Raw genomic sequence first — 16563 nt, forward strand, 5'->3', positions numbered from 1 at the left:
CCACCAAAAAAATGAAGAAAGTGAACCTTACATTACGCCACTTAGCTCCCAGTAACAATAGCAAGCAAAAGACAATTATTCTCATTAATGTGCAGTTGGACATTACTGCATGGCATTAAATCTGTCCAACAGGCCTACAACATCACAAAAACCACTCATGTCAACAAACCCTAACATCCCTTCAATGAAGAAAATAGCAATCATTCGCTTCTTCCATCTTCACCCTATCTCCCGAAATCATTTTTCTAGGTCTTACATCAGCAAGAGCGCACAATTCATGGATATTTACTGATGAAAACAAGACAAAGTCAAATGGATCAATATCAGAGTTGTAAACGAAAGGAAGTAAAATTAGTGTTCACGTTGGTGACTTACTAAACATGGACCACAAACTAGCAATTGACAAGAATTGGGGTGGAAATCGACCGTGTCCTTCTCAAAGGATATACCAACATTTGCCTTTAACGATTTTAGGAAACTAGAAAAGTGAGACTTCGTGTTAAGGTTATGATTAGATGACAGGTACCTGTTGGTGATAATTAAACTTTCCCAATGTTACACGTTAGAACACTGAAACTAATTACCTTGTGGGTACCAAACTTGGTAGCATTAATGTTCAGGATATGGGGTGCATGATTTCCATACGTCACAGCTCCACCGTCCAGTTCCTGCGATGGTGGCCGGCCGGGGTGGCCGAGCGGTTCTAGGCGCTAGTCTGGAACCGCGTGACCGCTACGGTCGCAGGTTCGAATCCTGCCTCGGGCATGGATGTGTGTGATGTCCATAGGTTAGTTAGGTATAAGTAGTTCTAAGTTCTAGGGGACTGATGACCTCAGAAGTTAAGTCCCATAGTGCTTAGAGCCATTTCAACCTTTTTTTTTTTTAGTCCCATAGTGCTTAGAGCCATTTGAAACAGCGATGGCCACCAGGTGCCGTGATCAGTCATCGTGATTAATAATCTCACACACCTGACCAGTCGCAGTGCACTTGTTGACGTGTCAACATGAGCTTGAACAAAAGGAGCAGGGCATTATTGGTGAAGCTCTATTATCAAAACAACAAAAAATGGCTCTGAGCACTATGGGACTTAACTTCTGAGGTCATCAGTCCCCTAGAACTTAGAACTACTTAAACCTAACTAACCTAAGGACATCACACACATCCATGCCCGAGGCAGGAATCGAACATGCGTCCGTAGCGGCCGCGCGGTTCCAGACTGTAGCGCCTAGAACCGCTCGGCCTCCCCGGACGGCTATCAAAACAACAGTAATGCTGCATCTGCACTTGGAGAATATCGCCGACTGAAAGGATTACGGAAGGGTCCTGTTTCTGCACATGCTGTGTGGAGCATGATGAAGTTCGAATCAACTGGAGAACTGGGCATCGCTCCGGGAAGAGGCCGACGACCGGTTGTACTACAGGTGGTTTATGAAATCGCTGTTGCTATGGCAGACAACTCTGCGCGCAATTCTCGATCGTCAGGCAGTGCACGTGCTGAGCCACGACAGTTGAACAACCCGTGGTCCACTGTACGGAAGGTGCTTCGAACCATTCTCAAATGGTACAAGATCAATATCGTACAGCAGCTTGCACACCAGGACAAACAACGACGTGTTGACTTCGCTTTCCACTTTCTCGCAAGGATTGAAGCTGACGAGTACTGGCCCTGGATCATCCTATGGACAGACGAAGCTCATTTTTCTGTGACGGCTGAGATGAACACACAGAATTGCCGATTGTGAGAATCTTCACTTCCAGTCACTGTGCACGTAGGTCCTCTGTATGGGAACGTGTCACTGTGTGGTGTGGCTCCACAGCTAAGTTCATCATTAGCCCATTCTTAAGGACCAAAGACGTGTAGTGTGACTGACCAGCGTTACTATTATGTGCTTCGACGCATGTCATACCCGCCCTACAGGAGAGACACGCATTGAACTCAACAGCTTTCATGCAATATGGAGCCCCAGCGCACATCGCTCTTGAAGTTCACCTGCTTCTCCGAAACACATTTGGAATCGATCGAATTATCATCCGATTGTTTCCAAATGCTTCGCCGGCACGATCACCTGATCTGACTTCCTGTGATTTCTGATTGTGGGGCTGCCTGAAGGACAAGGTTTACCAGGGGAACATTCACACATGTGCTGATCTGAAGCGCAGCATAATAAAAGAGATAGCCAGCATACCTAAGGACATGCTTCGTTCTGCTGCGCAGAATGCAATCCTGCGCTTTCAGACTCTTCTGGACAATGATGGTCGCCATACTGAGCCCCTTTTGTAGCAGTAATGATATTGATATGTAATGCTATGATGTACAGTAGCAGCACATTAAAAGTGTTTCAGTTCTCTTCTCCATGACATTAATGCTATCAAGTTTAGTACTCGTACGGTAGTAAGTTTCCGTGTTATAACGTGTTAAATAGGGAAAGTTTAATTATAACCACCCGGCATATAAGCTCGGATGGGAGCTCGTGGAATACATGCACGCTGAGGAACTGCTGAATTAGACATGGTGTATAGCAGCCACGTGACATGTCTGACCGCGACCAACCTAACTAGGCGTATGAAGCACTGCCATGGTCAAACAGACGGATGACTCACATATAATGCACTCAAGCATTCATGGTTAGATCTAACCGCGTAGAGTTTTCACTACTCGTGACGTCCTGGATTACATGGCAACAACGAAAGTTCCGCAGTACGATTAATTAAACAAGCTTACGTTTCACATACCGTGAAAATATGTTCCGAATCTTTTGGATGGCACAGAGACCAGAGGAAGTCTTCCTACATGTGATAACTATGGTGTTGGCAGAAGAGCCAACACCGTGTTGCTAGAGGAGGCCGAAATGCACGCGTTTAATTACACGCAGGCTGGCGCGAGGTCTGGAACATTAAGGGAATTAATAGTAGCAAATAAAGTACGTAGTTGATATAATACTTAACTTTAATCCACAATTGGTGTACATCGCTCTTGACGGTACATGTTATAATCTCAATATCAAATGCTATGGCGCCTTGCTAGGTCGTAGCAAATGACGTAGCTGAAGGCTATGCTAACTATCGTCTCGGCAAATGAGAGCGTAGTTGTCAGTGATCCATCTCTGGCAAAGTCGGCTGTACAACTGTGGCGAGTGCCAGGACGTCTCTCTAGACCTGCCGTGTGGTGGCGCTCGGTCTGCAATTACTGACAGTGGCGACACGCGGGTCCGACGTATATAATGGACCGCGGCCGATTTAAAGGCTACCACCTAGCAAGTGTGGTGTCTGGCGGTGACATCACAATAACAGTGTTTTCTGTCCAGTAGAGGAGTTCATCCAAAATTCAAGTTACGTAATGTTTTCTCCCACATCATTAGAATATCATCGAGAAGAATATGAAGTCACAGTTCGCGGGACTCAGAACTAATTAATTTCTGCTGGGATACTAAAATTACTTGGGGCTTTTTCGCATTTAGTTTAAATCCCAGGCTTTGTGCCTATCAGTACAATGAAAACAGATGTTCATTCATGCAGTGCACTGCTGATATCATCAAATCTGCGTCGGCATAAAAATGATTTTTACATGGGGACAGAACCTGACGAGATATCATCGACGTACGAGGTCCCTGGGCTAACCCCTGTAGCGCTTCTAATAGAACTTCTTTCCAGGACAACGTTTCAGTCCCAAAGACAGTAAGATGCTGTCTGTTTCTCAGGTAGCTTTCAAAGCACTTCAGCCTTTTCATGAAAAATCAGTATCAGGTAGGGCAATGGTAAGTGTAATCTGTAATGCGAAGGATCTACATCTTTCCCGTGCTTAGCTCTAATCATACACATATGGGTCCGCAGCTCGTGGTCTCGCGGTCGCGTTCTCGCTTCCCGAACACGGAGTTCCGGGTTCGATTCACGGTGGGGTCAGGGATTTTCACCTGCCTCGAGATGACTGGGTGTTTGTGTTGTCCTCATCATTTCAACATCACTCATGAAAGTGTTGAGATTGGGCTGAGCAAAGGTTAGGAATTTTTACGGGTGCTGATAAGCGTGTAGTTGAGCGCCCCACAAACCAAACATCACACATATGGAAAGAGCATTAGACTCCCCTTGTTATAACCCAGTGTTTTAATCAAAAGTTCACTTTTTCACTTATAGTGCTTTTTCGGTTTGAATTAAAGTTGATATATACTAGATCTTATCAAAGCTGTTAAAACAAAATATTAGTGGCCAGTAAATCTTTGCTCACGGAACGCGATATAAACAAAGCTTTAACGGACATGCACACATACTTTCTACCCGACAATAAGGTGTTAAACGTAAATTTACCAAACGAGTATTGGTTTTCCAAACTAAAAAATGTAACATCGAGTGCAAATGATATTCATAAAACATTTTAGTATTCTTTCTTGTTGCTTGTATACATCTGAGTTTGAATAGAATGAAGTGTTTTGATCTGTATAGTTTTATACTCCAACACAGACCTCTCATATTTTGTGAAGAGCGCAACACAGCACTACGACTGTACTTTCGAAGAATATCTCTATACCTTTATAGATATATCATTAATCTTCTTAAACAGCTTCCTGTACTCTTTTAAAATTCAATTTCTTGTTGATTACAAAGGCGTTCAGAAAAACGGTTCAAACAGTTGGGAAGTCCTTCAGCAGAATCCTAGCAGGAACGTGTGGGTAGGGGTTTGCTAGTTACTGGGAACCCCAATGTTAGGCACATTACACAGATCCTTAACAAGATAGAGTTCAAGGCTGGAAAAAAAGCCAATGTACACTCGGTATGTCTGCCGGGGGTCTCATCCGAGTTGTGGAGGCGGTCTTGCCTGCGGCTCTCTAGAGTACTGGGTGCAGTCGCCTGGAAGTTGTGGCACCAACGACGCCTGTCGCATGGGTTATGAGGCTATCCTCAGTTCTTACAGGCGGCTGACGGAGGTGTTGAAGACTGCTGGCTTCGCAGGCGGGGTGTAACCAGAGCTCGCAATTTGCAGCGTCGTTCCCAGAGTTGATCGCAGTCCTTTGATTTGGAGCCGAGTGAAGGGTCTCACTCAAAGGCTTTGTCGTCTCTGTGACGGTCTCGGCTGTAAGTTTTTGGCCCTTCGTTATCGGGTGGCTATTTTTAGGACTCCCCTTGAAAGGTCAGGGGTACACTACACAAAGCAAGCAGTTAGTCGGGTAGCAGAGTACTTGTGGAATGTTTTTTTTTTTTTTTTTTTTTTTTTTTTTTTTTTTTTTTTTTTTTTTTAGGCTAGGCAGTAGTTTGAGATACTCTCATGAACACTCGCTAGTCGATACGTATATAGCGAAGTCAGACCACGTTCAGAGTAAAAGCAGTTCGACTGTAAAAATTTTATCATTAAACTGTTGAAGTATTTGTAACAAAGTTCCCAAATTTACTGCCCTTCAGGAAAGTTCTCAACCTCAAATTATTCTTGGGGCTAAGAGCTGGCTAAAACACAAAGTAAAAAGCTCTGCGATATTTAGCGACTCTTGGAACGTTTATCGGAAAGGCAGATTAGACACCGTAGGAGGGGGATTGTTCATTGAAGTCGACAAAAATATTGTCTCTACAGAGATGAAATTGAGGGTGATAGTGAAGTTAACCAGTCGCTCTTAACAGGTCTAGGTAAAACCAAGTTATTTGTTGGATGTTTCTGCCGACTACCCGACTCTGCTGTGACAGCTCTAGAGTAATTGAAAGTAAGTCTATAGACAGTTGTTCATAAATACACATATCATGTAATACTAGTTGGTGGTGACTTAAACCTACTGAGTATAGACAGGGACGTGTATGGATTCATTTCGGAGGGGGGGGGGAGGGGAGGGAGGTACAGACAGACGTTTTCCAAAAACTGTCTTGAGCACCTAGTTCGGCAGCCCACGCGCAATGGAAGTAACTTGGACCTTGCAGCAACAAACAGGCCGAGCCTTATTGTGGCGTCAGTATAGAGACGGGGATAAGTGATCATGATGTTATCATAGAGACTGTGGTTACAAAAGATAATAAATCAGTCAATAGGGCTAGGAGAGTGTTTCTGCTAGACAGAGCAGATAAGCAGCTGTTAGCATCTCACTCAGACAATGAATCATTTAGTTCCAGAATGATGGCCATAGAGGTAATATAGGCAAAGTTTAAGTAGATTGTAAATAATGCTGTGGACAAGTATGTGCATAGTAATTGGATTAAGGACAGAAAAGACCCACCGTGGTTTAATAACGAAATTCGGAAAATGCTGAGGAAGCAAAGGCTGTTTCACTCTCGGTTCAAAATAGGATGCGTAAAATAACGACAGGCAAAGATTAATAGAGATTCGTGCGTCTGTGAAAAGATCTATGCGCAAAACACACAACAGCTACCACCGTCATACCTTGGCTAAAGACCTGGCACAGAAGCCGAATAATTCTGGTCCTGTGTAAAATCTCTAAGCTGCCCTAAGGCTCGCATCCAGTCACACGTTAACAAGTCTGGCAGTAGAAGATAGCAAATTTTTAAATTCCACGTTTAAGAAATCGTTCACGCAGGAGAACCGTGCAAACAGACTGTCGTTTGACTATCACAAAGAGCCCCGTATGGGTGACACAAAGATAAGATACGAGAAATTATGGCTCATACGGAAACATATAGAGTGTCGTTTTTCCCTTGCTGTATCTGCGAGTGGAACGGGAATGGAAACGACTAGTTGTGTTAAAGGTTACCCTCCGCCACGCACCGTACGGTGGCTTGCGGAGTATGTATGTAGATGTAGAAGTTTCATTGCTACTGCTTAGGTATGACGTGGTGTTTGGCAAGTATACCTTGATTTCCCAATTAGTATCGAAACTGATTTTATAAAACGCAGTCAAATAGTCGGTCTGGTATCAACCGTAGCTACTAGGTTGCTTCTATTTCTGTCACTTACGATATCACGTGTGGTGTGTTCGAGCAGGGTTTTGCATGATCATATACGTGCGAAGTCTATTTTCTTTACAGTAGGAAAGGTCGTTTTGTTCGAAGTAGGTCATTATGTGTGAACACATAGTATGTTCTAGGAGTTGCTGCAATATGAGCTATATAGAACGGTAACATATGGTCAGCTTCCTTTCCTTCCTGCATGATCATTTTGGAGTTGATTTATAGGACATATCTTAAATATTGTAGTCTAAGTCAACCTGTAAACTAAAGGTGAACTACATGTATTGGTTTTCCTTGTCTCATTGATATCGCGAACGAGCATTCCGATTTGATGCAAATTTTCACATACAGTGTGTAAAAAAAAAGTTATACACGGTTTTAGAGCGTTTAGGGGACACAAAAGTCACATGTATCACTAGAGGTCCATAAAGGTTTCGACGCTATTGATGTTCACAGACGGTGATCAAATTTCCGTGTGATAGATATTGTTTTAGAGACGCTGAAAATGCCGTCCTTTTACATTAATTCACAACTGGCACCCGCGTGATAATGTTTGTCTTAACAACCAGGTGTTTCATAAATAATTGCCGCAGCTTCAGCCAGATAGAACATAGTGGCCACGGTAATGACCCATGACTCCCAATCCTGCAGTTAAGGAAAACATTGTGTAAGTGGTCTCTGACATCAACGGAAAAGTGGGGTGGGACCCCCACCATGCGGGAACCATTATCGTTGCCGGACTGCTACCGGGATATTCTCCAATATTTCCCGTAGTTCTTTACGTAGAAAGATATTGTAATTTCCTCCACCGAGCCTGTTAGGCGGAAGACACTACCCAGCCAAGTGACCGTGAGCAATACCGGCCCACAGACTTACCGCAAATCTGTTGATGGTGGAACACACGAGTTGCCTTATGATTTTCCATCTCCCAGACATCGCTGTTGTGGCAGTTGAATATTCCTTTCCTTGTGAAAGCAGCCCCGTCAGTAAACAAAACACATATCTGGAAGTCACGAATATTTACAATTTGGTGTAGATACAACTTACAGAATTCCATGCGCTGGGGAAGTCATCAGCTGATAGGTCTTGTACCTTCCAATACTTGAATAGGTGCATGATCGTCTCGTGTAAGATGTTCAGCATTGGAGGTACTTAGCTCCTCGGCTATGGATCGTGTGCTTGTGCTGGGGTTTTCCTGTAACACAACTTTCTCAAACTGGACAATTCGCACAAGCGAGGTCTACCATTTTTCTGTAGATATGATCTGCTGCACGAAGACGGCCATTAAGTCTCTGAAATTTGACATGTTCCTATATTTCCCCCTTATAAATAGTCGTGCATACAGGCGCCTTACTGCTCCACTGTTGCATCGGGCCTCCACATAACTGAAATACATATCAACTAACTCGGCTAGAGAGTAATCAGCCATCAAAAACCAGTAAACATCAATAGAAACTTTCATGTAAACGCAAGAAACATAAACAATAATAATGCAATTTTTTACGTGTACTCTGCTAGGAGTTCTGAAACTTACCTTTCTAGCAATAAGATGTAAATAAGTTGTAAATTACAATCCAGTGTCAATGAGTTGCATTCAGAGCAGTCAAAATAACTGTGAACGTTGACCTGAACGAAGTTCAGCGTCAAACCCTTCAGTGACTCCTAGCGGGAAACAGTGCACCTGTGACTTTCGTGTCTCGTAACAAAAGTGTTTCTTTTTATCTCTTCTAATTCCTCCACAAATTTTTATACGTAGTTTTTTTACACTCTATATGCAGCAGACTTTAACTTAAATGAAATCCTTTTATCTAAGTTTAAATACTTGAACTTCAGCTTACTCGTACAAAATACGTTGTCCATTTCTCCAAACAGGTAAAAACTTTGTTACAAAGAAACACCACCAACATGACCTCGTATTTTAAGGTGAAAAAAGGGTACTTGCAAGATATGAGCCCCATCAATCGATCCTGCGCCAAAATTTGTGCCCTAATTCTGACAGTACGCAGCTACGACCTCCTGATTGTATAGCTTTCAAACTTTCGCGCTCACCAGTTCTTTATCACTCGTGCCCTCTACAGCCGCCAGATGCCCGAGCACGAAGGACTATACAGCGGAATTACAACTATACCCTCCTATTCGCGGGATGTTGAAGGCGGGGAAGAGAAAGGGGGCGGGGGGTGGAATATCTGCCCAATATATTTCAAAATCTTACTGGAGAACATACGTCATTCTACACGAAAAAATAGTAATTTATTCTCGTGTTGATATATTGCGGCTATATATACGCCTCAAAATCAGAATGAATAAACCTATGCAACTGGAGAATTATTATAATATTAAGTTAATGATTTTTATCTTACAAGTGAACGATGCCAGTCACGTCGAAGAATAGTGAATTTCCTGCAAATGTGCTCCACTTTAACAGTGTCAGCTTTGAAGTCCAAAGAAAATAACGTACAGCGATGTTAATAATTAAAATGCGCCACCCTACTTTTTTTAATGACACTGCATTTGCGAATTGCAATACAAAAATGTTCAAAGCAAAGACATCCCAAGCACCATCTACAGGTTAGATAGCGCTCACTTTGACATATTGAACAAAGTACGTTATCAGTATCAAAACAATGCTTCAGAAACCTCTTACTCACTGCAGTGTACAATACTTGGTGCGCGGGCATTAGGCGGTTGCCGTGTGGCGGAACCGGTGACAAACAACCGGTGCGCGTGGGAGTTTAAAGCCTGTATTTTCAGGTCATAAGTGCCTACTGTTGCGCGTTATCGATTACTGGGGTTGATATCTTGCAAGTGTGCTTCTTTCCCCGTAAAATTTCAGGTCAAGTTGGTGATGTTTGCTTGTCAGAGTATGACAAGAAACTTCGACGTTCAGACAAGAATCTGTTGTGACGAACTGACTTTACACTAAAGTAAGTAACTCTACTGATTCGTGAACACAGTGGTGCAAGTAGATATAAACTATGGAGAAACTGTTGATGTAAACACCTTTCAGCCGCGCGGGATTAGCCGTGCGGTCTAGAGGTGCTGCATTCAAACTGTGCGGTTGGTCACGACGGAGGTTCGAGTCCTCCCTAGTGCATGGGTGTGTGTGTTTGTCCTTAGGATAATTTAGGTTAAGTAGTGTGTAAGCTTAGGGACTGATGACCTTAGCAGTTAAGTCCCATAAGATTTGACACACATTTGAACATTTTTTGAAACACCTTTAAGGACAAACGAAGTAGCTCTAAACGTATACAATGTTTAGGTAAATCTGCTTTCTTTGTTGATGGAAAGTAACATAACTTTTGCTATTTGACGGAAGCGATTGTATCTTGAGAAGCATTGAATCTTGTTCGATCTTTCCCAACGCTGTGCCACTTAGTAGAGATAAATATTTGACTGCATAATATGTAATGTAATTTAGTTACAGAAATACGGAGTGGCCACTTTGTTTCAATCGCCAAACAAATGGCGCGGGAAATTCATGAACTTTCACAGAAGACACATGTAGTCAAACAATGAGCCAAAACATTAGAGAGTTATTCAAAAATATACGGCTCAGCTGATTATGAACTTCGAGTAGATCTGTGAGCCAAGTACACAGTTTCGCTTATTAACAATAATGATGTATCATGTCGGAAAACACGTCACGGTGATACTCCTATGTTATTATTTGCAACTCTTCCTCCTGACAGCCGATCATAACGAGATCGTTAAATATAGAGGACAAGCTCGGCTAGGACAAGAATAGAGAAGGAAGTTGGATTTGTCATTTTGGAAGGAACTATCTCAGCACTCGCACTACTGCAGAAAGTCTGATGAGGATGGCCGAACGCGTATTTGAAGTTCGTTCTTCCCAATAGCGAGTACATTGCTCAGAAATAGCCGCGATCAGTTGGGGGTTTTAGCAGCCGAATTTTATACTCCTATCATGGATATCTCAAAAAAGTCGGTGAAGGTCAAAAAAGTATGAAAGTATTAAGCGTTCACGTGAGGAAATGTGTATTCGCGGAAACTCAAAAAAAAAAAAACAACACACAATCTATTTCTGCAAGCAGCTAAAAGCTTACTTAGAGCATGACAAGAAATTTAGTCGTTCAGTTGTCTTACACAACAAATTCCGCACAACACTTTACTCATAATGGGATGCATGTGCTCGTAATTGTAAGTTATCAACTACCACTTGTTACAAAGAGAATTTTGTTCCACTCCTACCGAATTTAGGAAACTGTACATGACGTCGTTGGTCGACTTACATTACAATTACAATAGAATAACGTCTTAACCAACACCACAGTACGAAACCGATGGCTCGATAATTGTGCATTGACATTCACCTTCACGCTTTTACAAAACTGGATATCGAATAGTGATTTTTGGTTCAGAATTAGTGTTTTAACTGAAATTCACTTTACGTCTTGCACACTCTTGAGTAATCCCGCTAAGAGATCTTATTTTACATTATTGAGTGATGTGCTATGTTTATATTCGCTCAAATGCAATATAACGAATTCGTGTTGTATACGCATTACTATACCTCACCAATGAATTTTTGGGCTTCGTCAAAACCTTCCCGTTTTCTTAGAGGACGTTATTTAACACAATGCATTGTACCTTAAAAAAGAGGCATTTCATAGGAAGATACATACATATTACAAGTGTATTTTCCCTGACAAGCTTTGCACAAAGGTGGCTTGATTACCAATACTTTCTCACTTCTTCGGAAGTACGATCATTCACCAAGATTTATCTCCACATCTCACAGAAGTTCCAAGACTATGTTTTAAAGGCAATGAAAGAAAAAAATTGTAGAAGTATCATTGCGCTGTCTATGGTGCAGCTGAGATATCGTGTGATATCGATAGCCATATACTATCGAGCAATTGTTTCCAAACCACGATGAAGGAGCTGGACACCAACAGCACTGGTATCCAGCCAGTGGCTAGTACTAGAATTTATAGGAATTCCTTGGGTGTAATGGACTGTAGGCGCCTGATGTTTATATTGTTTTTATAGATTTGAAGTCAGGCCAGCAGCGGTATGCTACTTGACTCAGTAAATACCGTAGCTGTTATTTTGTATAGTTAATTTCATATTTCTAGATTTTCAGAGGGTATCTGACACGGTTCCTCACAAGCGTCTTCTAACCAGACCACATGCCTATGGAGTATTGTCTCAGTTGTGAGACTTGATTCGCGATTTCGTGTCATATAGGACGCAGCTTGTAGTAACTGATGGGAAGTCGTCGAGTGAAACAGAATTTATATCTGGAATTCCCCTGAGAAGTGTTACAGGCCGTCTGCTGATTCTAATCTATATAAATGATTTGGGAGACAATGTGAAGAGCACTCTTAGACTTTTGCAGATGATGCTGTCGTTTACCGTTTAGTAAAGTCATCGAAATGTTAACGCGAATTGCAAAATGATTTAGACGAGATACTGATACAGTGCAAAACGTGGCAATAAATATTGTGAGGTCGTCTGCATAAGTAGTAACAAGAATCCCTTAAATTAGGTTGACCAATAAATAATATAAATTTAAAGGTTGTCGAGTCAATAAAATACCTACGGAGTACAATTACGAACAAGCTAATCTGGAACTATCACATGGAAAATGTTGCCGAGAACGCGAACCAAAAGCTGCGTTTTATTAGCTGAACACTTAGAAGATGCAACGAATTTACGAAAGAGGCTGCTTACACTACGCTTGTCCGTACTCTTTTGGAGAACTGCTGCGCGGTATGGGATCCCTACCAGATAGGATTGTGGCGGTGATCGAAAAAGTTCAGAGAAGGGCTGCTCGTTTCGTGCTGTCACGAAATAGGAGAGAGAGTGTCAGCGATATGATACGTGATATGGGATGGCAGTCATTAAAACAAAGGTGAGGTACGGCGAGATTTTTATATGATTTCAATTACTAACTATCTCCTCCGAATTCAACAATATTTTGTTGACCAGAATGAGATTTTCACTCTGCAGCGGAGTGTGCGCTGATATGAAACTTCCTGGCAGATTAGAACTGTGTATCGGACCGAGACTCGAACTCGGGACCTTTGCCTTTCGCGGACAAGTGCTCTACCAACTGAGCTACCCAAGCACGACTCACGCCCCGTCCTCACAGCTTTACGTCTGCCAGTACCTCGTCTCCTACCTTCCAGCTTTACAGAAGCTCTCCTGCGAACCTTGCGGAGCTAGCACTCCTGAAAGAAAGGATATTGCGGAGACATGGCTTATCTTCCAGGTTCGCAGGAGAGCTTCTGTAAAGTTTGGAAGGTAGGAGACGAGGTACTGGCAGAAGTAAAGCTGTGAGGACGGGGCGTGAGTCGTGCTTGGGTAGCTCAGTTGGTAGAGCACTTGGCCGCGAAAGGCAAAGGTCCCGAGTTCGAGTCTCGGTTCGGCACACAGTTTTAGTCTGCCAGGAAGTTTCAATATTTTGTTGACCCCCACCTACATGGGGAGTAATGGCCATCGTAATAAAATAATAGAAATCAGAGCTCACTCGGAAAGATTTAGGCGTTCATTTTACCCGCGTACTATTGGAGAGGGGTACACTCGAGGAATAGTCTCAAAGTGGTCCTGTGAACCCTCTGCTGAGCATTTGGATGTTAACTGCAGACTAGTGATGTAGATACAGAAGATATGGTGCTGTTACTAGGCATCAGTAGAAAGTGCTGTAGACCCCGCCACTAATGATGCGTTGCCAACAAAGCGGCCACTCAAAGTTCGCGCAGCGAAAATAAATGTTGGGTTTTGGTTTGTGGTTGCAGATGTGGAGACGGCAACGCGGGAGCCGCTGGTTAAGAGTTTCCCCACGTTCCTGCCGGCTCCGCCGCTGCCAGACCTCCCCCCCATGCCGCCGGCAGCCGAGGCGACGCCACCCCCACCCCCTCCCCCTCCGTCCACCTTTCCCCACCACTCCACTCCTCGCCCGGCCACTGCCGCAGGCATTACAACCAGCACTACTAACTTCATATCCACTATCTCGACAACCACTTCAGCGTCACTCTATTCGTACAGACCACGTCAGACAACTAGTGTTACTTACGCGGGAAATCGGACATCAACATTTACCCCTACTTTCAGTGTCAGCAAACTTCGTACTGTGATCACAGAGAGACCACCTATCGTTGCTACTACGGAGAGAAACATAACTAAATTTACCAGTTCTAGCGTGGGAACAAAGTACAGATCCGTCGTTCCCGTATTCACTAAGAATATGAGTACTACCCGAAAGCCAAGTCCCAGTGCCAATACGTCAGCTTCCTTCAATAGGACGACGCGTCCTACAACTAAACCCACTTCAGCTCGTGTCTCTGCTTTAACTACACCCACGGTTACTACAGCTAAGAGCCCTCCAACTGTTCTGATAACGCGGAGGACTGTGACTTCAACGACCAGTACCACTCGTCGCCCAAGCACTTCAACTTCTGTATATGTGACCACCTCGAAACAGCCCGTAACGAAAGTGGATTATAAGAAAAAGTTGGTGACTAATACTACTGTAATCCCTGTTTTGCCCTCAAAAGTTACAACACCATCTACAACCTCGTCAACTCGTTCCAAAGTACAAAGGTTCCCAGTTATTTTCAAAACAGCATCCACTCCTTCGACCACGTCCACTCGTTTCCTTCCTACCACTGTTTTGAAGACCACTCTCCTTCCTTTAACAACTATTGGAACTGCTAAACCAGCATCACCCACTTTCCAGAGAGTTGTAAAACCAAGATGGTCATCAAATAGAATTCAAGGTAATATATAATTTAAATTTCATATTTTGTCATTGTTTTCTGTAACACTTTACTGGGCTAGAAGATCTGCTAACACGCTGCAAACTCGAGTGCCCTATATTTGGCTGGTTACGACTGCCGAAAGGAGAGACATGTGAATAACCGAGGACGACCGGTATTCGTCAACGTTTTACCTCGCCTAGCCATCTTGAGCTGCACAAATCCAACGCCTCTCTCTCTCTCTCTCTCTCTCTCTCTCTCTCTCACTTCCAAGAACGCTTACGTGACACAGATAGCAGGCCGTATTGGCCGAGCGGTTCTAGGCGCTTCAGTCTGGAACCGCGCGACCGCTACGGTCGCAGGTTCGAATCCTGCCTCGGGCATGGATGTGTGTGATGTCCTTAGGTTCGTTAGCTTTAAGTAGTTCTAAGTTATAGGGGACTGATGACCTCAGAAGTTAAGTTCCATAGTGCTCAGATCCATTTGAACCATTTGTGACACAGATAACTCTGCACAGCAAGTGGAAAATATTTTAATACTTGAGTAGAATCACAGGAAAAGATAAGACTCATTTCGAAATAGAAGCCTTATTTTCCCTGTCAGTAATAGGAGACTCAGCAGGAGACTGTCTTTATAAACATCCTAAAAACGTCATGTATTTACTGCTCTAACTTTTCACTTTTTCATTTGCTTGCAAGGGAGGACAATTTGTAGTTACTTTTGTTCAAGAGTAGATCAATGACTCATTCTGGATTTCACTGACTCTGGTGATTTTTTAATTATGGGTCAGCTTTAATAAAGCATTCACTAGGTGCGCTTACCACTAAGACACATACATAAATAATATACAATTCAGATGTGGAAATATTTAATTTTAGTGTGTAGGGAGACTTACATCAAGAGTGGGTGTCATAAATTACAGTCTTCCAGTAAATCAGATCGTCTCTTTGTTGGTGTACTTGCCTGCTTACATGCTGTTTTAGCTAACAAGTATATTCTGCAGTGACAACCCTAGTCGTTTTAGTTATACGATTTCGATCTCTTAGGCCTGGCTTCTAAAGTCAACTGTTATTTCATTATGCTATTTGTAATTATTTAGGCATGTAAATAGAATTGGAGTACTTACTTTGGATTCGATAATCATGTTAAGGCACCACTTTGACGGATACATGTGTATGTGGAAAATAAAATTGTAATATTTCATGTAAACATTGCACTTTTTGCGCTGGAGACATGTTTGTGGAGACTTCTCGACTTGGAAAGAACGCTGCAACACTTGACAAGCATCATTGACGTGCAAAATTATTAACCTGAGGTACTCTTGTATCTTAAACAAAGCGTGGTAATGTGAAAGAATTACGATTGTCGTAAATCTTCATGTTTTTCATGAGTGCTATCGACAAGGGACGTCAACTGATTCCATACTTTTAGATTTACAGATGGCTTTTGACACCGCTGCTCACAAGCCACTTATAATCATATTGCATGCCTATGGAGTTCTATGACTGAATTAATGATTTCCAGTCAGGAGGGTCATAGTTCGTAATAATTTGCAGAAAGTCTTTAAATAAAACAGAAGTGACATCTGGTGTTTTCCAAGGAAGTGCCGTAGGCCCTCTGCTGTTCCTGAGCTACGTAAACAATTTAGGAGACAATCTAAGCAGCCCTCTTCGATTTTTTGCAGAAGATGCTGTAATTTACGGCCTTGTAAAGTCATAAGATGTTCAAAACGAACTGGAGAATGATTTAGATAAGATATCTGTATGGCGTAAAAAGTGGCAGTTTCCTCTAGATAACGCCGGCCGAAGTGGCCGTGCGGTTAAAGGCGCTGCAGTCTGGAACCGCAAGATCGCTACGGTCGCAGGTTCGAATCCTGCCTTGGGCATGGTTGTTTGTGATGTCCTTAGGTTAGTTAGGTTTAACTAGTTCTAATTTCTAGGGGACTAATGACCTCAGCAGTTGAGTC

General features: G+C 42.8%; 1 protein-coding gene across 2 annotated transcripts in view; it reads left to right on the plus strand.

The window, feature by feature from the left end:
• LOC126248918 (MAM domain-containing glycosylphosphatidylinositol anchor protein 1-like) overlaps positions 1-16563 on the plus strand; it is a 1134762-nt gene that overhangs the window by 938755 nt on the left and 179444 nt on the right. The window contains exon 8 of one of the 2 annotated variants that reach the window (XM_049950410.1): positions 13638-14618. The exons of the other annotated variant lie outside the window; for it this stretch is intronic. Coding sequence (XP_049806367.1) covers positions 13638-14618 — 981 coding nt within the window. The remainder of the gene's footprint in view (positions 1-13637; positions 14619-16563) is intronic. 2 annotated transcript variants of the gene reach the window in all.

The sequence above is a fragment of the Schistocerca nitens genome, chromosome 3 (genome assembly GCF_023898315.1).
Source record: "Schistocerca nitens isolate TAMUIC-IGC-003100 chromosome 3, iqSchNite1.1, whole genome shotgun sequence".
NCBI classification, from domain to species: domain Eukaryota; kingdom Metazoa; phylum Arthropoda; class Insecta; order Orthoptera; family Acrididae; genus Schistocerca; species Schistocerca nitens.